This window comes from Sus scrofa, chromosome X (genome assembly GCF_054392235.1).
Source record: "Sus scrofa isolate SSC_HxYL_T2T_F1_AM1 chromosome X, Sscrofa_HxYL_maternal_Yorkshire_Landrace_v2.0, whole genome shotgun sequence".
Lineage (NCBI taxonomy): Eukaryota > Metazoa > Chordata > Mammalia > Artiodactyla > Suidae > Sus > Sus scrofa.
The window spans coordinates 51,334,190-51,358,591 of NC_139401.1; the positions used below are offsets into that span (position 1 = coordinate 51,334,190).

Sequence of the window (24,402 nt, forward strand, 5' to 3'; positions counted from 1 at the left end):
TCTGCATATCTGTAAATATCTATCTTTTCAATTGTATGTTGTTGTGTCTCAGTGTCTTCACATTTTGTGTGCCTGTCCCAGAGTGACCCTATTTTTGTTTCCCTGCCTCTTTGCTTGTGATGGGGACAGCACCTCAAAATGAGGATACAGAAACCTGGCAAGAGATCATCTGTTACTCTGGGTGCTGTCACTCTGGCTTCCTGTCCCCCTATTTATATGTATATGTGCCCCTATGTCCATTCTCTTTATTTTGAGATCCTTTGTTTCCATATGTCTCTATTTCTATATCCCCAACCATGACTGTGTCCTTGTTGCTGTTTTCTATGTGTGATCCTGTGTCTTTGGTGGTATGTATATCTGTGTATCTACTACTGTGTAATGAGATCCTTTTTTGTTCATTCATTTAACAAATATTTACTAAGCACCTACTACGTGCTAGGCACAGGGGATACATAGATGATTCAGAAAAGTCCTTGCTCTCAAAGAGCTCACAGTCTAAGTCAAGGATCCATACAAATAAATAGATCATTACTACACAGTATAAGTAAGATTGAATGGATGGGCAGTGAGCTATGGGAATACCGTGGGGGACCGAACTCAATTTATGGGAGGGGTCAGGGAAAGCCTCCTAGAGAATATGACAGCTAAGGCTTGGAGAATGCATAAAATTTACTTGCATGGAGTCAAGGAAGGGAGTCCCACACAGAAGGTAAAGTGCAGGCAAAGGCCCATTTTTGGAGAGCATAGTTTTTTAGAGGAACTCCAAGAGCTTTGAAAATGCTATGGGAGCCAGAGAAGGTTGTGAACAGGACTGTTGACTCGGTTTTTTGTTTTAAGGAAGTCACTTCTAAGGCTGCCGTGGAGTATGGATTGAAGAGAGTAGAGACTGAAGAAAGTAAGGACTGTAAGGAGGCTGGAGTCCCTAAGCCTATAGGTCCATAGATTTGCATGTCTCTCTGTGTTTGTGTGTTTTGGTGTATTTGTGTCATTTAGTGCATGTGTGAGTGTATGTCTTTGTCTGTTTCCATGTGTTTGAGTCTTTGTTCCTGGATCACCATATACCCTTGCCTCTGGATCTCCCAAACTCAGGTCTCCTAGCTCTGGCATTCAGGGGCCCTCACAGGACATAGGCAAAGTAGGGGTGGCCCAGCAGCTGCTGTACATGAGAGCGCTTCACCAGCCAGCAAGAAGCCCAGCAGGGTGGCAGCCTTGGTGAGTCCTTCACCAGCCTCTTGCCTAGGACCACAGGCACATCTGAGCCTTCATGCCTCCTCAGGGTTGGCCCCATAGGCCCTGCCACCAGCTGGATGTCTGCATGCTTGAACTGCCCTAAGGTAGAGAAATGCAGTACCAGTTAGGCAGTGACCCAAGTCCCACTGAGAGGTCTGCAAGGATCCTAAAGCAGGGAACCTAGAAGGATAAGTGGGAGGGAGGATAGGCAGCAAAGGCCTGGAAGAGAGAAGAGGTTGGGCATTGTGGAGGAACCAGATGGCTCAGGAGTTTAGAATGAAAGTAGAGAGCTAAGGTGGATGAGATGGCAGTAGAAGGGGTATAGTCTGGCTTGAAGGAGATAACAAGGCAGATTGGAGGAGTCAGGAGGCTCAGAGGAAGTAAAAACATCTGTCCAACCCACCATCACTACCCAAACTCTGGTGTGGGCCTCTGCCTCAAGTTCTGCTAGTGTCTTCTGACCTACAGTCTGGCTTCCTGCAATCCTCTTTTTTACAGCTGCCTCATGAGGGATCTTTGTAATACTCAGGTCTGACTGTGTCTTTCCCCTGATTTTGACTTTTGTGACTCTCATTGTCTTCAGAATAAAGCCAAATACCACTCCAACTCCATCTCCTCCAATCTCTGTTTTTTCCTCTACACATTTGCTTAGCCTTCCAGACTCAGTGTGGGTCTCTCCCCTAAAGGAGATCTTTCTTGAGCTCCAAGGCTAGACAAGGTGTCTCACCCTAGGTTCCTCCTGCTCCCTGGACTGCTTTCTGTCTAGTATTGATAACTCTCTGTGATCATTATCCATGTCTGGGTCTGTCTTCTCCCTAGACCAGGAGCTCCCCAAGGGCAGAGCTTGGCTCTGATTTCTCTTTGTGGTTTGTGGGTTGAGGTGCTGGCTGTTCACTGTCCTTTCACATTGTCAGGGTCTCTCTTGGGACTGGTGCTCCCTGGATATTGTCAACCTTAGTTACACTTGCCCAACAGGCCACAGGCCAAGGGGCTGAGACTTGAACCATCGACTACATAGAACCCCAGGTGGGGTAGTTGCAGGGTGCTGGGGTTCTGGTAGCAGTCCCGGAGGACTAGGAACTCAAGGTGATGTCCAAGGCGGAGGGTGAGGCGGGCTGCAGCAGCCACATGGAGCTCCAGATGGGGCTTCTTCAGTAGGGCAGGCTGGTCCCAGGACAAGAGCAAGGTACCCTCACCTTGCACAGATATGTAACTTCGGGTGATGGTGATAGTGTAGACCCAGGGTTTGTCTGTAGTAACTGTGATTGTCTGGAAGTAGATACGGATCTGGTCCTTGTGGCCTGGCCTTGATGGTGCCCCAAGCAATTGTCCACGCACATGCAGCCCTAGAGGGAGAGTGGGTGCTGGGAGCACAGTCTTTCACTTGGTCATTCACATGGTCACCCACAGCACAAGAAATGGGAAGTTTCGGGGCCTGAAGTTCAGATGAAGTGGTGCAGATTTGTGGTTAGATCTAGCTCCTGAGGAAAGTGTTTCTACCACAGATCATCTACTTGCTCCTTCCTGTGCAGTGTGTTGGCATGTTTATGCATGCATATGCTTACATAGTGGGGCCGCTTGCATGTACATGCTTGCCTCTGAGTTTGTAAATATGTGTGTTTGGATCTATTCATATGAGTATCTCTGGGCATATCAGTGCATCTGCATATTTGGGAAAGGTGCTATGGTAGGGTAGGTTTTTTTTTTGTTGTATGTTTATGTGTCTCTGGATATTTTGGTATTATATGTATTGGTGAATAGTTTATGTTGTGTGTGTTTGGTTGTGTGTTGGTACCTATATATATCTGGGGATGTCAATGTATATTCTTCTAGCTGTGTGTCATGGTATTTGTGTGCACTGGTATATTTTATATGTCTAGAGTAGCAGAGTATATGTGCCTGTGTGTGTTGAACTCTTGTGTACCTGGATGAATCTGGGGTTATCAGTGCCTGTGTGTCTGAATGTGTTGTCATATGTGTCATTGTGTATATCTGGGCATATACTGTGCACATCTGGATGTATGTTTGTATGTTACTGTGTATAGGTGTGGAAAGTATCAAAATATATGTGTCAGAGTATGTATTTGTGTGAGTTTACTGTATGCCCTGGATTGTTTGTATTCTTGAGTATCTTGTGTTAGAGTATATTTGTGTTGTTTTCTTGTGTCTGGGTACATAACTGTGTGTTAATGAGGTGCACTTCTATGTGTTTGTATTAGTACACAAATGTCTGGAGTGTTGACATGTGCATATCTAGTTGTGGAGTTATATGAGGTAGAGTTTTTGGGGCTCTCACCTGCCTTTAGGTCATCTATGAGCTGTAGCAGGTCCTCTGGGCACCCATCCAGTGTAAAGCAGATCCTCTCTTCTGAGTGTTGGATGTGGATCACAAAGTGGGGGTCCCCATCCACTACAACACAAGAGACACAACCCTGAAGTTAAGGCCCTAGAAGGAATTGGAGAGGAAGAGAAGGAAGGAGAGAGGAGGGGAAGGTAGGATACCATGTCTATTATCCCAGAGAGACAGACCAGCACCAGTCCCAGTGCACAAGTTGTCCACTCAAACAGAACAGTGAGGGTGGCTGGCTTACCTGAGGATGAGAAAGTGAAGATACTTGGCAGTGTGCCTACAAAATAGAAGGGGACTGTGTTGGTTAGAGACTTACCTATTGCATTCCTAGGAACTCTGGACCCCCTGGCCTCTGAATCACCTCCTCCCAGATAAAAACCAAATTCTTCAGCTCAGCATTTAAGTCTTTTCTGAAATTTAGTCCTGCCTACCTCTCCACTTTTCTCTGCATGATCCAGCCCAACTGAGGTGACTCTTCTTATGAATGCCTGTCTTATCTTGCTAGTGATCCTTTGCTTCTGTTTTTTCCTGCCACCTGGAAAGTTCTCTTTTCCTTTAGCTACCAAGGATTGATTTCTAGTTTTTTTTACAGGCCAACTCAAATGCTGTTTTCTCCTGCTCTCTGCTTGTGGTAGGTATAATTCTAAGATGCCAACCCCCCAAAATTTCCCAGTGTATACACCCTGTGAAATCCCCAGGACTGTGGTATGATGAGCTATCACTCTCATAAATAGGTTAAGTAATGTGGGCATTTGATAAAATAGGAAGATTATCCAGGTGGGACTGATTTAATTTCTCAAGCCTCTTAAATCTGGGTCTAGAGGTCAGAGACAGAGAAACCAGAGAGGTCTGAAATATGAGAAGGATTTGACATGAGGTAGATTCTCCATGGCTGTTTTTGAAGATGGAAGGGGTCATGTGGCAAGGAATGTGAGAAACCTATAGGACCCAGGTGGCCTATAGAGCTGAGAGTGACTGCTAGCCAACAATCATCAAGGAAACAGGGATCTCAGTCTTATGAAGAACTGAATTCTTCCAGCAACCTGAATGAATGTGGAAGAGGATGAAAACTTAGTCTACTGAACATCTTGATTTCAGTCTTGGGTGGCCCTGAGCAGAGAACCTAACTAACTTAGACTTCCTGCCAATAGAACTGTGCGATAATTAATGGGTTCTGTTTTAAGCTACTACATTCATGGTAATTTATTATGCAGCAGTAGAAGACTGATACATTTCCCCTCCTCTGGGCTCAAGCAATGCCTATGAAATTCTAGCTGAATGGACGTGAAAGCTCAGGGGTCTTTGTCAGGGGAGCTCTTTGTTCACCTTTTGCCAGTCCTGCAGAACTTCCCTGAGATTCCATGCTGCCTCTAGCTCCTCCAAGGATTTCCTCAGAATTTCTGTCCCAATGTGAATTTTCTGCCAAACACAAAACATATAAAAGAAATCGTTCACACTCTCAGGGCAAAGATGCCCTCGGCCTACTAAAGGGCACATCTTCCTTCTGATCAGGAGAGTTCTCATTGGCTTTCTAAATGGATCTGAACATTGCTAAGACTGAGACCTTAGTTCTCCATTTCATCTTAGTCCTTTAAGCTCAGTTATGTTAAAAATTCTTCCTTACAGCATTTATGCATGTATTCGACTGTTCTTTTATTTATTTATTCAGGCACTGTTTAAGCATCAGGCATATGGTAGTGGAAAAGGAAGTCTTATTTCTGACCTGGCGAACCTCATATTTTACTTGGGGAGGCAGACATGAATGAAATTATAATTACCAATGCTGATAAGTGCTATAAGAAAAACATAATATATTGACTAAGGGACTTATAGGTACTTGATGTAGTCTGGGGTAGTAGGAAGGGGTGAAAAGGACATTTGAGCTGAGATTTAAGACATGAGCTGGAGTTTGAGTGGCAATTGAAGAAATGAGCGTGGTAGGTAAGGGTCAGGGCAAAGCAGGTGAGAGCAATTATCAAGCAGGGGATACAGCTTGGTCCCTGAGTAGAGGCAGGGGTGGTGGTATGGCCGATTGGAGGAACAGAGAAGCCAGTGGGGCTTGAGTTCCGAGGGTGAGTAGGAGAAGATGAGGGGAAAGAAGTCTTGAGATAGAGGACAGGTTATGTAGGGCCTTGTAGCCCATAAAGAGGACTTTGGACTTCATTCTAGATGTGATGGGAAACTCTTGAGGGGAGTTAAGTAGGGAAAGGACATGAAGTGATTTATGTTTTTAAACGATTCCTTTGGCTACTGGTGGAGAATGGCAAAGAGAATCTCTCAAGAGAGGAAACAAGAAGACCAGTAAGACCAGTGAGGCAGCTGTAACAGTTTTCTAGGTGAGGCACAATGGTAGTCTGCCCTAGGATAGTGTCAGTTGGGGTGGTGAGAAGTGGGTACATTTGACAAACATATTAGAGATAACATTGTCAGGAATTGAAAATGGATAAGATATTGGGAGGGAGAATGGTGAAGGATGGGATATTTCAAGGATATCATGCCCAAATTTCTATCCCTGTGACTTATTGCCACCACCGGCTAGCTCTAATCCTGCCCTATAAGGTACCCAGGAAATGTCACTCCTCTCAGGAAAGCAGAATAGTGAAGTGGTACATCACATTCAGCATGGGACCAGATTACGTAGGGTCAAATCTCTTACTAGTTTTGTGATGTGAAACAAGTTGCTTCACTTCTCTGTGCTTCATCTTTCCCGTGAGTAAAATGCAGGTATTAACAGTTTTTTGGTGAGGATTAAATGAGGACTACAAGTGCAACATGTAGATCGCTACCTGCACATAGGAAGAGCTAAAAATGTAAAGTGTTATTATTTCACAGTCTTCTGGAAATTTGAAGGCAATTTTCACCATCCTCCCAAATTTGTATAGCCCTCACATTAAGCAAGGCTGTTCATAGTGCACAAAAGAACCAGTCAGACCTGCTTTTCCCAGTAATAAGCCACATCCCTTCTCTGCTTGAGAATCGTGAGCAAGTCTCTTGTCCAACAAAGCAAGTGTCAAAGCCATAGTTTAGCTAATGTGTTTCTGTGCATACACAGGCTTAACATCCCTTCTCTCCCAGAGCCTATGTGCTGAAGCTCAGAGAAGTTAAGTTGCTGGTTCAAAGTCTAAAAACAAGCAGCTTGGATCACAAGAATATGTATAAGATTTGTACACTTTTAGTTCCTTGCACTCCCCATTCATACTGCCCTCTTGTGATTTGGCCTTTTCCCCATGGAACTCACCATCTTTGTCAGGAGTGAGGAAGGTATAGAAAGTTGGTGTATTCAAGGACTCCACAAACTTGGACTCCACCACTAATTCAGGCAGCAGCTCTAGCTCTTCAGGGAGAAGGAGGAGGCTGACTTCCTCAGGGAGGGCACTAGAAGGTGGCAAGACAGGCAGGTTTGGGGGACTGCCTTCTGGCATAGGCCCAGAGCTGTTGGGTAGGCCCATTGTCGGAACTTCTGACACAGATGGTCGCAGAATCTGCCTGGTACCTTGGAGCTCTAGAAGTAGGTCATGTTGATGCCAGAGCCTTCCAAGGGGCAGCAGAGAGGGTAGGGTGGGGTGAAAGGGAGTAGGGAGGGGTTCTCCAAGGACAGAAATGGTCATGGTTCTGCTGGGACTTGTGGGACTTGAGATTGTGCTTGGGAGTGTGCTTAGGCTCTGAGGAGGTGGGGGCCTGATTTTGGCAGATCTGGGGGTTAATGGGATTTTAGGTTTATTGGGGGTTGGGATCCTAGTTTTGGAAAGCAATAAGCTTAGGGGAGTTTGGTGAAGCAAGACACTGGGTTTAAGAGGTGATGGGATTTTAGAGGTCTTGGGTAAGAGGATCCTGGGTTCAGGGTATGGCAGGTTGTTTGGGGTCTTGGAATCAGGAACACTTGCTCTGGTTTGTGGTGGATATTTGATGATCTGATGTGTGGAGACTCCAGGCTTTGTCTGTGACAGGCTTTTGAGTGACTGCGATATGAGTATCCCAGGTTGGGGGTGTGATGGGCCATCTAGTTTAGGTTGTGATGGAACACCTGGTTTGGAATGCAGCAGAGTAGATTGTTTCATGGAGCCAGCTTTGGGCTGGGATGGGCCAGGATTCAGCAGTGAGGCTTGTGTCTTGGAATTCATGGGTAATAGGGTGCTAGCATCCTGGTGTAATGGCATGCTGGGCTTCAGAAGCAATAGGGCATTGGAATTTGAGGGCACAAGGGAAGCATGTTTTGTCCTGAATGTTAGCTGAGCCAAGGTGCCAGAATCCTGTTGTGCTGAGATTTTGGCCTTTGGGTGTGTGAGGTTGGATAGGGTACTAGGTTTCTGATCCAGTGGCTCCAACTCTTTGGAACTAGGAATCTTCCTTGCAGAGGCAGGAGTAGTTGAGGTTAAGTAGAACTTTGGTTTCACAAGCCTTGATTTGGGAGAAACCTTGGGCACCAAGGTTGGCTGGGCTGTGCCTGCCCCTAGGCCATGCCTGCTAGTGGACGAGGGTGTGATGGTGCCTGGTCTATCTGTGATGAAAGTCTGTATCCTGGGTTCCTCACTGGCTTCTTTGGGCTGCACCATGACCAGTGAAGTAAGAGGTGTGACAAAATTGTATTCAAGGGACAGGTTGAGGGCTTTGGCAGCCAGCAGGTGGCAAGTGGTGGCATCATGAGCTTGGAAGCGTGCCTCCAACAGCTCTCCAATGGTGATGTAGGCCCAGAGGCGATGTATAAAGTGGGCTACATTGGGGGCTGGCTCCCCTTGGCAACCAAAGACCTTCTGGCTTCTGTTGGTGGCCACTTCATTGTGGCGAGCCACAAGAAGCTGACCCTTGGGGGCTGTGGGCTGCCAGACGGATGCTCAGTTCCTGCTCACCTGGCTGCACTTGACCTGCCACCACCAGCTCTGAGCCACCGAAGTAGTTGGGGAAAAGTGCCCAAGGGGAGGCCCCAGCCAAGCCACCTAGGTAGTCCAGACATACGTCTGCCAGCAGAGGCATGGAGAGCTGTTCATAGAGGCCCTCCAGCTGTGGGGCTGCATCTGCGTCCTCATATATGTGCCTGGCTTTTCCTCGGTTCTCCGGGGACAAGCAATGCAGCAGTGGGAAATAAGCATCATCTCCAAAGGTCAAGCTGAAAAGGGACACCTTGTTGCCCAGTGCCTGATGGATGTTGGAGAGGATCACACTGGGGGTTGTCACGCCAGCTGTGGGCTCCCTATCTGTCAGGAAGATGATGAGAGGGATCCTCCCCATACTGAGGCCCCTCCCAGGCTCCTGGTTGTTATGGTTCAGCACTGAAGCAGCTGCCAGCAGAGCTGCATTGATGTTAGTCCCTAATTGGAGAGCAGACTGTGAGACCATGGTTTCTAGTAACTTCTACCCCCATTGCAGACATACTTGGCACCTCACCAACTTCCCAGGCTCAGTCATATCTCTTTATCTTTGCTCATACTGTTTCTACTGCTTATCCTTCCTGACTCCCCACCCCTACACAAGCTCCCTGATATCTGACAATTGAGCCCACATTTCCTTGGCTTTTATCACTCCCTGTCTCAGAATGCGTTGCCTGTTTCCTGGGGGGATGTCTCATTCTCTAGTCAGATTAGCAGCTCCCCAAGGATAGCATCCCCACCTCAATACTACAGGGAGAAAAAGGGCTGAGTTGTCAGGAGGTGGTAGGTGGGAAGACTTCAGTAACTGTCTGAGAGAGGATTGATCAAAAGCCAAAATCAGGGCAGCAACTTGCTCAAATGCTTGGGAAAAAAATCTAGATTATTGATAAAAATAAAACAAGAGTTTTAGCAAATTATTTTGAGCATGTGCTTTAAAGAGGAGGAAACTCAGGCCCAGAGAGGAATGTGGCCTAAAATACATGAAGAACTGTGTTCTTTCCACTATGCAAAAGAACCCAAAAGGATGAAGGAACATATTTGTGTAAAATGTAATAGTGATAGTTCAGATACTGTGAGAGGTGAAGTGGATGAGGGAATGAAGGGAATGTTTCAAGAATTTCCCATGTCACCACAGCCTGCCCATTTGGGTGAGTACGTCTCACACTTACAACCATCAGCTTCCGTGTGGCCCAGATAGTCCTTGGCACTGTGGACATTCTGGATGGTGGCCTGGATGGAGCCTCCAGCTTTCCAGACACTAACTGTGTCAGAAAAGGAGATGATGTTGAAGTAGTCACTGACCTGCAGCTTACCAAGGATCACATTCATGGCCTTTTTAGTCTGTGGGATACAGATGAAGTAAAGAAGATGGACCAAGACCTGACGTCTTGCTCAGGACTGAGAGGCTTTTTCTAAATGTTGTATGGTTTTAACACTCTCTGACTCCAACGCTAAGTCTAGGATTCTCAGGTCAAAATGCCCTATAGGTGCTAATGGCCCAAAGCCTAGAACCTCAATGTCCAATGGTAACTGCTAGCTACATGTAGCTATTTAAATGTAAATCTAATTTCGTTAGAGAAAAATTAAAATTCTGTTTCTTAACTTGCCGTAGCCACTTTTCAAGTGTTCAATAGCCACATGTGGCCAGTAGCTACTATATTGGATACCTTTTAGAATATTTCCATCATCAAAAAGTTCTATTGGACAATGGCGGTCTAGAAGTTTCAAGCTCTATGCTTTCAGAGCACTAGGATTCATGTGCTCTATGTTTCCTGAACCATATGACCCAGGATTAAACTCTAAAGTTTAAGAGCTTTGTGATTCTGGGTATTTACAGGTACCTCTCAACGACTTTGCATGCTTTGGTTCTCTGTTCTATCTAAACTGTTCTACCTCATCCCCTGTTTCTTCCAGGTTGGTCTTCTCACCAGCTCTCAGATAACCTAGATTCCATTTCATCTCCAAAGCTTTGCCCTTTATATGCAGACCTTTCCACTTCCCCTTTACTTATATATAATGATTTTTATTTTTTCCATTATAGCTGGTTTACAGTGTTCTGTCAATTTTCTACTGTACAGCATGGTGACCCAGTTACACATACATGTATATATATTCACTGTTCCTTCTCTGGGCAGCCCTTTCTTCATTGCCTACTCTGACCTATGCTCTTCGCATCCAGACATTACATGTTCCAGTCTATTTGCTGACTATCTTACATGGAATGTTTTAATTTTCCATATAGATATCGAGTCCTTTGAGAACAGAGTGCTACTTGCTCTTGGCTCCCTTCTCCATGACAATACTTAGTACAGGGCTAGGCTCAGGGAATAGGGTATGGAAGTTCTAGTATTAGATACCATTTATAGACACTTGCTATGTTCCAGGCTCTGTACTACAGATGCATCAGCTCATTTCATCCTCATAGCAACACACAGAAGGAAGTACTAACATTATTCTCATTTTACAATTCTCATCATACATTTAGGCTCATAGAAGTGGAGTGGCTTGCTCAAGTTCACACAGATAGTCATTGATGGACTGGGGACTCAAATCTGTATTTTGGAGGTGTTAATTCCAGTGATTTTAAGCACAATATATATCTTCATCATTTTATATAGCTGTGGTTTCTAGAAACCACGGAAAGGAGCGTTGTGACCTGCCTTTCTACATCTTAAACTGATAGAAGATGCCTTGATTTTAAGTGGATCAGAATCTTTCCTGTCATGAAATGAATTCAGGGGACAGGTCACACATTCTCATAGAAGATGGCATTTCCTGAGAATCTCCTGTTGTCAAGGGACAGGTTATGTTTTTAGAAGCATGTTGGTTAATCTTCTACTATTTTGAGATTTTCCAGCTGTCTTTCTGTTTTAAAACTAATTTCTAGCTTTATTCCATTGAGTCTGAGAACAACTCTGTATGATTTATATTCTTTAAAAATTTGTCAAAGTGTGTTTTATGGCCCATAATGTAGTCTAACTTAGCAATGTCTCATGTGAGCTTAGGAAGAAGGTCCATTGTGCTGTTGTTGGATGAAGCATGTGTAGATGTCAGTTAGATTCAATGAATTGATGGCGCTGTTTAGTTTAACAATGTCCTTATGGATTCTCTGGATCTTCCTGCAGAATCTGTCTGTTTCCGATATAGGAAAGTTTTCACAATAATTGTGGATTCATCTATTTCTCCTTGCAGTTCTATCAATTTTTGCATCATGTATTTTGAGTATTATTAGGTAAATATATGTTAAGAATTGTCATGTCTTCTTGGAGAATCAGCCCCTTTACTCTCATATAATGCACCTCTTTATCCATCCCTGATAATTTACTTGCTCTGAAGTGTACTTTGCCTGAAATTAATGCAGCTCTTCCAGATTTCTTTTGATTAGTATTAGCAAGATATATATATTTTCTATCCCATTACTTTTAATCTACATATGTCTTTATATTTAAAATGGGTTTCCTGTAGAAAACATATAGTTGGGTCTTGGTTTTGTTTTGTTTTAATTAACACTGACAGCCTCCGTATTTAGAGAATTCATGATTAAAGTGATTACTGATATAGTTAGATTAATATTTGCTATATATTAACTGTTTTCTATTTGTTTCCCTTGTTCTTTTTTTTTTTGGTCTCCTACACTTTTTCTGCCTTCTCTGGTTTTAATAACGTGTATCATATGAACCCATTTTTTTTCTTGTCTCTTAGCATATCTATTATGCTAGAAAAATTTCTTAATGGTTGCTCTAGAGTTTACGATGTGCCTTTACAACTAGTCCAAGTCCACATTCAAATAACACTATACAGCTTCATGCATAGTTCAGGTATCTTGTCCAATTCCTCTCTCTTGTCCTTTATAACATTTCTGTTATTAATTTCACTTATCAATAAGCTATATTCACTGAATACAATGTTACTATCACTATTCTGAACAAATCATTATCTGTTAGATTAATTAGCTAAAATAAAACATTTTATTTTACCTTTATTCTTTCTAACAATCTTCCTTTCTTTATGTAGATTCAAGTATCTGAGCTATTCCATTTTCTTTCTCTCTGAGGAACTCTTTTAACATTTAGCTGTTCAAAATGAATCTACTGCTGACAATTCAATTTTTGTTTGGCTGGTAAGGTCTTTATTTTTCACTTTGGAAGGACACTTTTGCTGTATACAGAATTCTAAGCATGAAGTATTTTTCCTTCAATATTTTAAATATTTCACTACATTCTCTATTCCTGTGCATGGTTTATCAAGAGAAATCTAATGTAATTCTTATTCTTGTTCCTCTATAAGTAAAATGCCATTTTTCTGTGAGCTCTTTCAGGATTTTCTTTGTCTCTGATTTTCTGCAGTTTGAATAGGGTATGTCTATGTGTACATTTTTTTTCGTACTTATCCTGCTTAGTGTTCTCTGAGCTTCCTGGACCTGTGGTTTGATGGATGTCATTTACTTTGGAAAATTTGTGTCTGTTATTCCTTCAGCTATTTCTTCTGTTACTTCCTCTGTTTCTTCTCCTTATGGTATTCCCATTACACGTTACACTTTTGTACTTATACAAAGTTCTTGGATATTCTGTTGGATTTTTTTTCATCCTTTTTTTTCCCTCTTGCTTTTCAGTTTGGGAAGTTTCTATTGTCATATCTTCAAATTCATTGATTCTCTCTTTGGCCTTTTTCAGTCTCCTAATAAGCCCAACAAAGGTATTATTCATCTTTGTTAGTGTTTTATATTTCTAGCATTACTTTACACTTTCTTAGAGTATCAATCTCTGCTTATATTTCCCATCTGACCTTGCGTGTTGTTCATATTCCCTATTAGAACTCTTAGCATATTAGTCATGCTTATTTTAAATTCCTGGTCTGCTAATTCCAAAACTCTGCCATATCAGTCTGGTTCTGATTAAATTCTTCAGACTATGTTTTTTCCTATAGCATGCTTTGTAAATTTTTGTTGAAAGCCAGACAAGAGGTATGAGGTAAAAAGGAACTGAGGTAAATAGGCCTTTATTGTGAGGTTTTATGTTTCCCTGGCTAGTAGTTAAGTTGTATCTTCTTGTTGCTGCATTTGCAGGTGTCAGAGGCTAAAATTGCTTATAGAGTCCTTGTTTTGTCTCCTATGTTGTCTTGAGTTATCCTAGAGACTTTTTCCTAAAATTGAGTACAGGCTTCCATTTCTTTCAGCTGTAACCTCCTGTTTTCACACAGGAAACCAGCTGATATGGTAGTTATGTATGGAGGGAGGAGAAGCATTCTATAATTCTATGTTTGGTACTCAGTCCTTTAGGGCACCTGCGTCCCTGGAATCTTGAGTTTTTTCAGCTTTTTTCCTGCTTTACATGGGAAGACTAAAAAGGTTTGGAGCTGGGTATATTCCTTCCCATGCATTAAAGGCTAGAGGGAGACAGTTTTCAATACTTCCTTTCCCCTAGTTGGGTTACAATCTGATAAAACACAGGTCAGTTAGCCTTATGTCCCATGGGCTCTGTGGTTCAGAACGACAAAGTACAAAGGTTACACTGTGCCAGGAAACTTGATCATATATTTATAGAACCTCAGAGTACTATGGTTGGAAGTACTGCTTCCAGAATTTTATGCATTCAGGATCTAAACTCAAAACATTTTTGGCCTATGTCTCCAGAATTCTGTTTCAAAGGTGTTCTACTAGAAAATGTGTAAGAATTAAGCCAAGATGGACTCAGGAATCAATGAATTCTAAGCACTATACTGTCAGTGCACTATATCTTCCAGATGGTGAAATAAAAAAAGTGAAAACAAAACAAGCCTGTAGCACCTTAATAGTTCAGAGTTAAAATAAGGAAAGTTTTAATGCGTTTTTTTTTTTTTTTCTTTTTCTGTGCCTGCAGCATGGAGAAGTTCCCTGGGCAGGGATCAAATCCACATCATAGCAGTGACTGGAGCCACAGCAGTGAAAAAGCTGGACCCTTAACCATGAGGCCACCAGGAAACTCCCAGGTTTTATTGTTTTTGACACAGGTTTGTGATGCCAGAGTACTCTAGCCCAAAAGTTCTATGACTCTGGGCCCTTATGAGACCTGGAGGTCTGTGGTTGAGACCCCACAGTCCCATGTTTCAGTGTTCCTAGGATTCTGTGCCTCCAGTTCTACATGGCTCCTGATATGTAAAGTACAAGGCCCCTAAGGTAGACCTAGGCCTAGAAGGTCCAAGGGGGATGGGATGGCAGGGTGTCTGGTCGCAGGGAACCAGTGTTCCAGCACGCTCTGCTTTCTGAGCTTTCTAAAACAAGAGCTGGGAAAGGTCCCCAGGGTCCTCGTTACCTGTTTCATCTTGGTGCCAAACATGGAGCCGCTCACGTCAATAACAAACACCACGTTTTTCCCAACAGGTGGAAGGCCTCTGGGTGCAACGTAATGAATAAAATAGCTGTCGTAAATCTGGACAAAAAGAAGAGAAACCAACAAAAACCGAGTGACAATCAGTCTAAATCAGGTCTCCACCTATTTTGCTGCATAAGGCCCTGCTCTTTTCCTTTCTGGGCCTTATCATTGTTGCTATTAAATAGGCATTTGTGGGATTGTTTGCTCAATGTCCATCTCCTCCAGCAGAACTGTATCTCTGCTGGTCAGGCTGCCAGCCCAGGGCCTGCCCCTGAGCGGTGGAGTGAATGAGACTGGCTTGTGGCCCAAGGCTCCAAGGATCAGGATCTCTGCAATTTGTGAGTTCCTGTCCATGAGAGCTGGGCTTGCACAGTCTTGAGGGCCCCTAGGGACGTGTTGCCTGGGCTCCAGGAACTGTGAGTATTGTTTTAACCTCCCTCTATAGAGTGAGCCTGAGGCCCAGCTCCAGTGCTGCCAGGGGCTGGGAGTTTGCAGGGCCTCCCTCTCCTCCTTAAACCTCCTTTCTGCTGTTGCTGGGCAGAGGAGGGAGGGGAGGAGGGAGCAGAGGCTGAGCAAGCTGTTTGTTCAGAGGGGATTGGTTAGGCCAGGTGCAGATGCCTTGGGCTGTCGGGGTTGTGATTGGCTGCTGACCCCGTCCCCCACTCCATCTCTCCCTCTGCAGAGCCTGGGGCGCCGGACAGTGGAGGGAAGGGGAGGGGGAGCTGGGGGCCCCCCAGGACCAGTGGCTGTTCAGTCCAAGGAAGTATAGGCTTGCGGAGGGTCTGTGCTGCCCAAGAGCCTGAAGCAGGCTCTGCCCTGGGAGAAGCAGCTTATTTCTCCTCTCAGCCTTCCAGGCATTCTCTGATCACAAGGCTGGATACACTATCTCCTCCTCTCTTGGAAGGTGAGGCAGGGTACAGAGAGGGAAGGAGATGGGAGCACATCGTGCTCTTCCCTTCCGCCCCAGCCTTTGAATTAAGTCACAAGTGCAGGTGGTTGTCTGCTCTGTCTCCACTTTCTCCTGGCACTCTACGGCAGTTCCCCAAGGCCTGGGTCGACCATCTTGCAAACTGCCCAAGCTACAGGCAGAGTCCAGCTGTCCTCCTGTGTTCCTCCCATACCAGCATAGGTGAGAGATTCTGGGAAAATCACATTCCTACCTTTCTATGGTCTCAGGCTCACTGGCGGACCCATACCTGACATCCTATAAACCAGAGGCAACACCTCCCACCTCACAGCTGCCAGGCCACCCCATTCTCAGGAAACGCCTCCCCTTCCCCCTCATGAGAAAATTAAGGGCATCAAGCCCTGTCCCTTGGGCTACCCACCCCACACTTGCTCAGGGTCCACACACCCATATGCCTCTTCCCTCTACTGGAAGGCAAAACAATCCTGCCCTGAGCCCATACACTCCCAGCCTCCAGTACCTTCTCCACCAGCCAGACTCCTACCGTCCAATCTAGCCAATGTACCCAGTAGGGTCTTCTCTGGAATATAAAACTCGTGGTGTCTTTTCCATCCACTGAGACAGCCCCCATTGATCCCAATCCCACCCAAACTTCAAACCTGCTCCTTTCCTCCCAGTAGCAGGCTCAGGTAGTGAACTCCACAGCTACAATCGTCTGCTCACTTCCAGTTCACTCCTCTGTGCCCTGAAGGCTGGATCCCACCCCCAGCACTCCTCTGTGCCCTGAAGGCTGGCTCCCACCCCCAGCGCTGATCCCCCAAAGGCAACAATGACCTGTTGGTTTGAAAACTCCATGGATGTACTTCGAGCTTCCTCAGGCTGCACCTCCCTGATGTATTTCACAAATGACCGCCAATTCTGGTCTCTGAAGAATCTTTTCCCCACAGGATTCTGAGAGGGAGAACTCCCTTTATTCTCCTACCAGCTCTCAGGCCCATCAGATTCAGTCTCTTTCTTGGGCTCCTAATACATTTTAGTCATGGCGTGAAAAGAAAATGATTACGTTTGCAGAGCATGATGGAAGGCAGTGGTGGGGATTTAGAGCCCTGAATGGGCTGTTGGCAGTTGGTGGGGCTGGACACCCAAAGGGCTGAGGAGATAATAGCTCCTGGACCGGGATGCTCTGCCTTAGGAACTGCCATGCTGGATCTGCTCTGCTGGCCCTCTATCCATTCTCCCTGAGCCACCTCTGTAGCTTGGATTCAGTCCCTGAATCTGCACTGATGACCCCACAACTCTTTCTCCAGTCCAATGCTCTTCGCTCTTGCTCCTTTCCAACTTCATACCCACTCACCATTGGACCCATCCCCGTGTGGGGTTGAAGATGCCTCCAATGTATGATGCACAAACAACAAGCCTATGATCTTTTTCCCAAAGGTCATTTAGAGGCACCATCACACACATGGTCACTCCAGATACAAACTTGAGTGTACCCCCACCCCCCGAATTCTCCTGTGTCCCTCACGCCTCACATCCAGCCAGCCACAAATTCATGCTGGTGTGATCTGCTAGATATATCTCAGTTCCACCAGTCCTCCTCATCCCCAACTAAAAAAGCCCCTATTCAGACCTTCTTTCTCTCCGGTTTATTGCTCCAGTCAGGGCCCCTCCCATCCATGCATCTTTGTAGCGGCTACTAGGTCTGGACATCCTGAACACAAACCTCATGAGCTCATTCTTTCTCATGGCTCCCTGGGCATGTTCAAGATAAACTTTGTGGTCCTTATCAAGCCCCTGCAAGCACTCGTGACCCTTCAGCCTCACCTCCTACCATTTCTTGGGGCTCAAATCAATGCTTCAGGAACTCCAATACACTTGTAGCTCCCTACACGCCCTGAGATTATTATTTCAGCCTCCTTTCTTTGGATCGTACAGCCCTCAGTTTCCTAGAATGCCTTTGCCTTCCGACAGCCCCTTTCCTGACTTGGATTCTTTGAATGCTTTAAGACCTGGGTCACCCTTTACTTTGTCCAGGGGATCTTCCCTGACCTCCTCACTCCTCACGATGGTTTCCATCATACCTTGTGTTGTCATTGACAAAGCACTTCTCATCTTGTGTCATGATCGTCTCTCTGTTTTGCCTGGAGACGGGGAATAGGTTCTGTGTTTGATTGGCTTCAGAGTTCCTGACATCAGCCAGTGGTGGGCCTGACACAAATTAAGCAGCCAGGGAGTGCATTGCTGGGTTTTAAAGGGTGTGCATAGTCAAGTAGGAACAGAAGGTCAATTGATGGGCTCTTGGTGTGGGGCGGGGGTGGAAGTGTGAGAGCACACAGTGGGTAGGAGTATCCATAGGACTTTTTAATACCTAGTTTCATCTGGTCTGTTATTTCTACTCTAGGCAAGGGTGGGAGAAGTAACGAAGGAACAGCAGACAAACACCTCAATTCACACGTGCTCGCTCTCTCTCTCTCTCTCTCTCTCTCTCTCTCTCTCTCTCTCTCACACACACACACACACACACCCTGGAACACCAGTTTAAGACCCTGCTGCCACTAACTGGCATGCTACCCTCAGCTCCTATTCTGAGATGGTGACTTCCTTTTATTCCCTGTACACAGCAGGCCTCTGTCCCACCTCTGTGCTTCTGCACATGCTATTCCCTTCTCTCCTCATACCATTCCCTTAGTTCTGTCAACCCAGGTGGAGGTAAATCTCTTCATTTTGCCTATGCTAACTCAAAGGCCAACTCCTTCACGAAGGCTCTCCCGAAACCCTCCTCAACAGTTTCCACATACACCCCGTGACAGATTTATACATAGCACTTAGAACTTTTGATGACTGCTCTGGCTTTATATATATCTGCTACTTCAGAACGAGACATTGCAAAGGGAGATTAGGGGTGGTGTCCCACTCATTTTTGGGTTCCCAGAGTCACTGAGGGCAGGACTGGGCTAGAGTGGCTTTCTGCTTGGTGGCGATGAGTCCACGTGTGAATGCACAAATGAATACGTAAATGCGTGGCTCCAGGGCCCGTGGTCCTGCTGTTTCCCTGGTCCTCTCAGCTGCACATCTCCAATGATGTCCTCCATGACCACGTCATACTGGACCACAAAGTCGGCCCTGATCCCTGAGCTGGAGAAGGCAGACTGCTCTTGCAATGTCGGGCGGAAGGTAATTCAGACACAGGTCTCTCCCCTCTCGATCCTTGTGGATGGGGGCGAGTCGGCCTCACCTGCACGGGTGGGGAGGGGGTGGTTGTTACGGCGGGCTCACCAGGCAAAATGCCATGGAAAGGGAAATGAAAAGGGGCGATATCTAGGAAGGAGGAGAAAGAATCCCCACGCCACCTCCTACTCCTTTGGCCTACAACACCCTTCCACCTGCCCAAAGGCCACCTTCCTCTTCCAGTCCTATAAGCCGCTCCTCCCCCCTCCTAGCTCTGCCTCTTCCAGCAAATCCAGCCCAACAGACCCAGCCCCCACTCAGCGCAGCCTGGCCTTCACTCACAACTTCTTCCTGGCTCACTTGCCGTCCATCCCCGAGCTCAGTCTCTGGAGGAGCATCATGTCCCCAGGAGCCTGGGTCTTCTCCTACAGGGGCCGTGCGGTGCGTGTTGTGGAGAGAGACAGACACACGGACAGGGCCAAATCTCCTCCCATGCCCTTTACTGCTGTGGGAAATTGCAGTCGAGCAAGGTTCCCTTCTGGGATAGAAGTTCATGTGCTTTCTTCCCCCTCTGCCTTCTGACTTTCAGAATCACGTGTGTGAATAAGCCTTTTAGCGCCTCGTGAAATCACAGATGAATTTCTGGTCCCGGATGTTTGCTGAGCTGGCCACAAGTTCAACTCCTCTGGAATTTCAGTCCAAGACAAATGTCCATTTAGACATGCCTCTGTGCCTCCTTTTTTCCAGAAAATGGAAACTAGGGAATTCTGCTCCCCGCCCCTCTTTCCTGCTACATCTGTCAGGAAGCCAGGGGCAAACTGAGCCCCTATACTCTCTGAGGCGCCTGCTTACATACATTCCCTTGGCTTCCTTCCTTTCAGAGGTCTTTGTTCTGTTTTATCCCCACAGGATTGGCTCTACCCTCTGATTTAACCTTTAAGGAGCAAGGGGGGAGGGAGCTGCCATTTATAGCTTAGGGTTGAAGAGTGCAGGCTCCAAGGACTCAGATGCTGCCTGTGGGTCCAGGTCCCTACTGCTGCCTGGGGGCCCCTGGACAAGTTATTCACACTCGCCAAGCCTCAGTGTCCTCATCTCTAGCACAGGGATGATAATAGCTCCTGTATCACAGACAATGTGTGTGGGGGTTCAGTGAGATCCTTGAGATAAGGCATTTGGAACCATACTTGGATTTTAGTGAGTGCTCAATAATGCTAATAATTGCAGTTATCATCACGTCTTCATTACTCTGTACAGAGATTTTCAGGGAGGAATTTTCTCCAATTCTCCCAGTGGTCCTGGGCCATAGATTGCACGTCCCCATTGTACAGATGGGAAAAGTGAAGCAGAGCAAGTGAGGGATTTGCCTGCTGACCCACCTTGGGAGAAGGTCAAAGCTGGGATTTGAACCCAGATCTGTGTCTGTCTCTCTCCTCGCCGTATTCCACACTGTCTCTCTGGAACAGCAGGGTCAAATTAGGCTAAACAGTTTGGTGAGGGTGGCACACGACATGGGTGATTTCCCTGGGCCGGTCCACTCCTCTCTCAGAGGAGGCATGTGGCCCAGATCAGTGGTTCTCCAATCTGACTGCACATTGAGTTCACCTACAAATGGGTTAAAAACACAGATTCCTGGGTCCCTCCTCAAGCTGCAGAAGCAAATTCCAGGAGGGTGGGGTCCTAGATTCTGTATTCTGACAGCTCACATAGTGATTCTGCTGTAGCCAGTGAGGACCGCCAACACCTCAAGATGAGGTTTGAAGCAAGGCTGGCGGCCAGGACATCTCTCTAGACTGCAGGGCCTGAGGTGCTATCCTCTGGGGGCAGCCTACCTTTTACACTGTCCTCCCATTGCTCTTCCACTCTCTGTGGTGATTCCAGAGGAAAGCTAGTGTGGCCCCTGCATCTCTTAGCATTGCCAATATATGTTTTCATGGATTCCCACCCTCCAACCCTCAGCAATCCCTCCTCCACTCTTTCCATTTTCCAGAGGTAAATCACACTGTGAAAAGTGTGGATTTGCGTTTTCCCATAACTTTCCAAGGCTAGACCAAGTTTGTAACCCAAATATCTTCTATTCCAAATATGTAGTTTTCTCACTGTTTGAACTGGGTAGCAGCCTAGGGCATAAGTGGTATTGGAGGGTAGCAGAGGGAAAAAGGGTAGATTTTCACTTAAGGAGGTCCAATCTTATGTTTGACCCATAGTGCTGTCCACACACTTGTGTGGGTTTTGATGTGCAGGTGGCTGGTCCTCAGAGATGTTACATGAATATAGCCAATGCCTGTCCTTTCTGACACTGTGACCTCTACACTCAGCCTTGTCGCCAATTGGAGAAACCTTAGGTTCACCACCAGGTGGTACTGGCCCTGGTGCCACTGCAGAAGCTCCTCATAAGCCAGGGAAAATGTCACCTCTGTGGCTGCTGCCAGGTTGATGGAGATGCAGAACTTCTCTGATTCCTGGTCCCTGGTATGAAAGGGAATAGGGTGAAGGAGATGCGATCTCATGAGGGGCAGGGGAGCTGTTAAATCACCTAGTTCCAGTTATCCCCACTTTGGCCCCAGCAGACCTGATCAGGCTTCTATTTCAACCAAGTCCCTTGCCCACAGTTAGTTATCTACTCACCCACTCGTTAAAGTGTCTCTCTTCTCCATTTACCTTTTAAATATTCTGCCAAGATATTCCATCACAGACAACTTACCCATAAGGAAAGGATGTTAGTGAAATTTTGAATCTACAGTAGAACAATAGGGGGCTAATTTGTTTTATTATAAAGATTTCAATTTATACACAATGCCCCTTCCCCTTCAAATAGCCCCTCACACCGACCCATCTCCCATACTTTAGACTAAGCTTGTTCATATGGCATCAATCCCTCACTATGCAGTAGCCAAACCTAAAGTTTATGTTTTTTTTTTTTGTTTTTTTTTTTTTTTTTGTCTTTTTGCCTTTTCTTGCGCCGCTCCCACGGCATATGGAGGTTCCCAGGCTAGGGGTCAAATTGGAGCTGTAGCCACCGGCCTACGCCAGGGCCACAGCAATGCGGGATCCAAGCCGCGTCTGCAACCTACACCGCAGCTCACGGCAATGCCGGATCCTCAACCCACTGAGCAAGGCCAAGGATTGAATCCGAAACCTCATGGTTCCTAGTTGGATCCGTCAACCACTGCACCATGACGGGAACTCCAAGTTTACATTCTTGATGAAACTCTTTTGGAGGCTGGGAAGAAATATTGAAGAAAGACAATTTATTTCTGCCAGCAGAATGGAACTCAGTTATGCAGCATGATTTGATGTAGAAAAAGCTTACTTGAACATAATCTTACCTGAAGGTGCCAATTCTTAAATAAGCCACATCCTGTTGGCAGGAAGAAAGTGGAAATGGAGAAGGGAAGTAAACTCCCATTTATTAAATACCTACTCTCTTATAGGTCTTGACATTCATTAATTCACATACTCTTCATGTAATCCTGTGAAGTATAGATCATTGTCCTCACTTTACAGAGGTAGAGATTGAAGCCCAGTGAGATCATGTGTAAGCAAGCCCCTAATCACATTTCTAAAATGAACTTGTCATGTTTCAGACTGGACGGAGCCTTACCTGATGCCTACATGAGCAGCTATCTTTCCCTGCTGATGGGCTTCCTCATAGATTTTCTTTACTTGGTGCTTCTCTTTGGCTTCTGCAACATAGACTTTATTGTAGATGGTCCTGATGGAGCAGGAAAGAGGAAGGACAGATAGAGGCAGAGAAAGGAAAAAGGAGAATGGTCAGAGGCATAGATGGAAAGAGACATACAAATAAGATAAAAGAGGAGGATAAGGGATGTGGAGAGAGAAAGAGCAAAATAGAACCATGAAGCCAGAGTGAGAGAAAGAACAAGAGAAGAAAGGAGAAGCCAGGGAGATAAAATCAGGTGAAGCAGTTATCATTATGTCCACTTGTCAAGTGGGGAAATAGAGACCACATAGTTAGCACATGGTGGACTTGATGTTAGGACTTTATGTTTCCCCAAGGGTTGAATGAATTCCATGTTTTGGCACATAAAATAATTTTAGGTAGGATACAATTGAATATTTTTATTATAATTATTATATCTTTACTGTAATGTGTATTAAAATATATTCATGAGCTCATAGATATTGTTGTTTAGGATAGGTCTAACAGGCAATCTTAAAAAGTATATCTACTTAAAGAAACTATATTAAGTCAAGAATATGGTGGGTAGTACAGGCAGTAAAAATTGTGAAAACGGAACACAAATGGCTGCAAAGGCATCTGAGTCTGACTAGGGAGGTGGCCTTGACCTCAGGGGGCCCAGAGACCAGTGGGATACCAACCCAGACTTGCTTACCCTCATTTTCCATTGCTCTAAGGAAGGTAATAAACTGCAAGGGTGTCCAAAGGAAGGAGGGAGTGCTTTTGTCCAAATCTTCCTAAAAAGGTCCTAGAGGAAGTGGCCTTGGTGGTGGGTCTGAAAGTCAGGAAGGATTTGGACAGATGATCATCAGTTTCCTTTGTTGGCGCCTCTTCCTGATTCAAAATCTTTGGGACATTGCGAGGCTCTCTTCTAGACCTCATCCTACTCTCCTCTGTTCTTTCCACAGTCATTCTCTAGCTGAGGATATCAGCAATAGCAATAGCCCAACTATTGCTGTTCCTGGGCTTGTGTGGGAGTGGGCTGAGCTTTAAATATCATATATACACAGATAACTCTCAAATCTGCATTTCCATTATATACCTGTCTTCTGAACTCCAGAGCTATAGATTGTTCACTTGACATTTATACTAGCATTTCCAATAGGCACTTAAAGCTAAACATATCCCAAACTGAGTTCCTCTTACCTCTCCCACCTCCCAAATCTGTTCCTCCCCTGTTTTTGCTTCTCAGGAAATAGTTGTTTGGTTGTAAATCTCAGAGTCATGCTTGACTCCTTTCTTCCTCTCACACTCCACATCTAATCCATCAGGGAATTTTTGACCCTATCTTTAGATACATTCACAATCTGACTACTTCTCACCACTCCCACGATTATTTCCCTAGTCCAAACTACCAACATCTCTTGCTTGGATAAATGCAATGACCTACTCATTGGCCTCTCTCTTTAAAAGCCTTGCCTCCTTATTATCAGTTCTCTTCATAGCAGTCAGAGAGATCCTCTTAAATCCCAAGTCAGGCCATGTTCCTTCTTTTCTCAAAACTCTCTGAGGTTCTCATCTCAACTCAGAGCAAAAGCCAAAATCTTCACAAGGGCCTCTATGACCCTACACTATTCGGCTGACTGTTACCTCTTTAACCCCATATCCTCCAACTCTTCCCCTCATTCATTCTGCTGTAGTCACAAAGACACTCTTACTGTTTCTTGATTTTTTTTTTTTAAGCACACTTATGTTTCAGAGCCTTTACAATTGGTATTCCCTTTGTTTGGAACACTATTCCTCCAGATCTTTGCAAATCCTCTAACTTCCCTTATTTTAGGTCTTGAACCTTATTTTATTTATTTTTTAAAATTATTTTTATTTATTTATTT

General features: G+C 45.3%; 1 protein-coding gene across 1 annotated transcript in view; it reads right to left on the reverse strand.

The window, feature by feature from the left end:
- Window positions 1–387: 387 nt before the first annotated feature.
- The window catches only part of ITIH6 (inter-alpha-trypsin inhibitor heavy chain family member 6), a 29,227-nt gene continuing 5,212 nt past the window's right edge, over window positions 388–24,402 (reverse strand). The window contains 13 exon segments of the mRNA XM_085008514.1: window positions 388–1,329; window positions 2,199–2,576; window positions 3,527–3,640; window positions 3,822–3,857; window positions 4,907–4,999; window positions 6,819–8,391; window positions 8,393–8,886; window positions 9,615–9,786; window positions 14,736–14,852; window positions 17,578–17,583; window positions 18,774–18,937; window positions 21,089–21,336; window positions 22,472–22,582. Of these exon segments, the coding sequence (XP_084864640.1) occupies window positions 1,118–1,329; window positions 2,199–2,576; window positions 3,527–3,640; window positions 3,822–3,857; window positions 4,907–4,999; window positions 6,819–8,391; window positions 8,393–8,886; window positions 9,615–9,786; window positions 14,736–14,852; window positions 17,578–17,583; window positions 18,774–18,937; window positions 21,089–21,336; window positions 22,472–22,582 (3,718 nt within the window). The 3' untranslated portion in view covers window positions 388–1,117.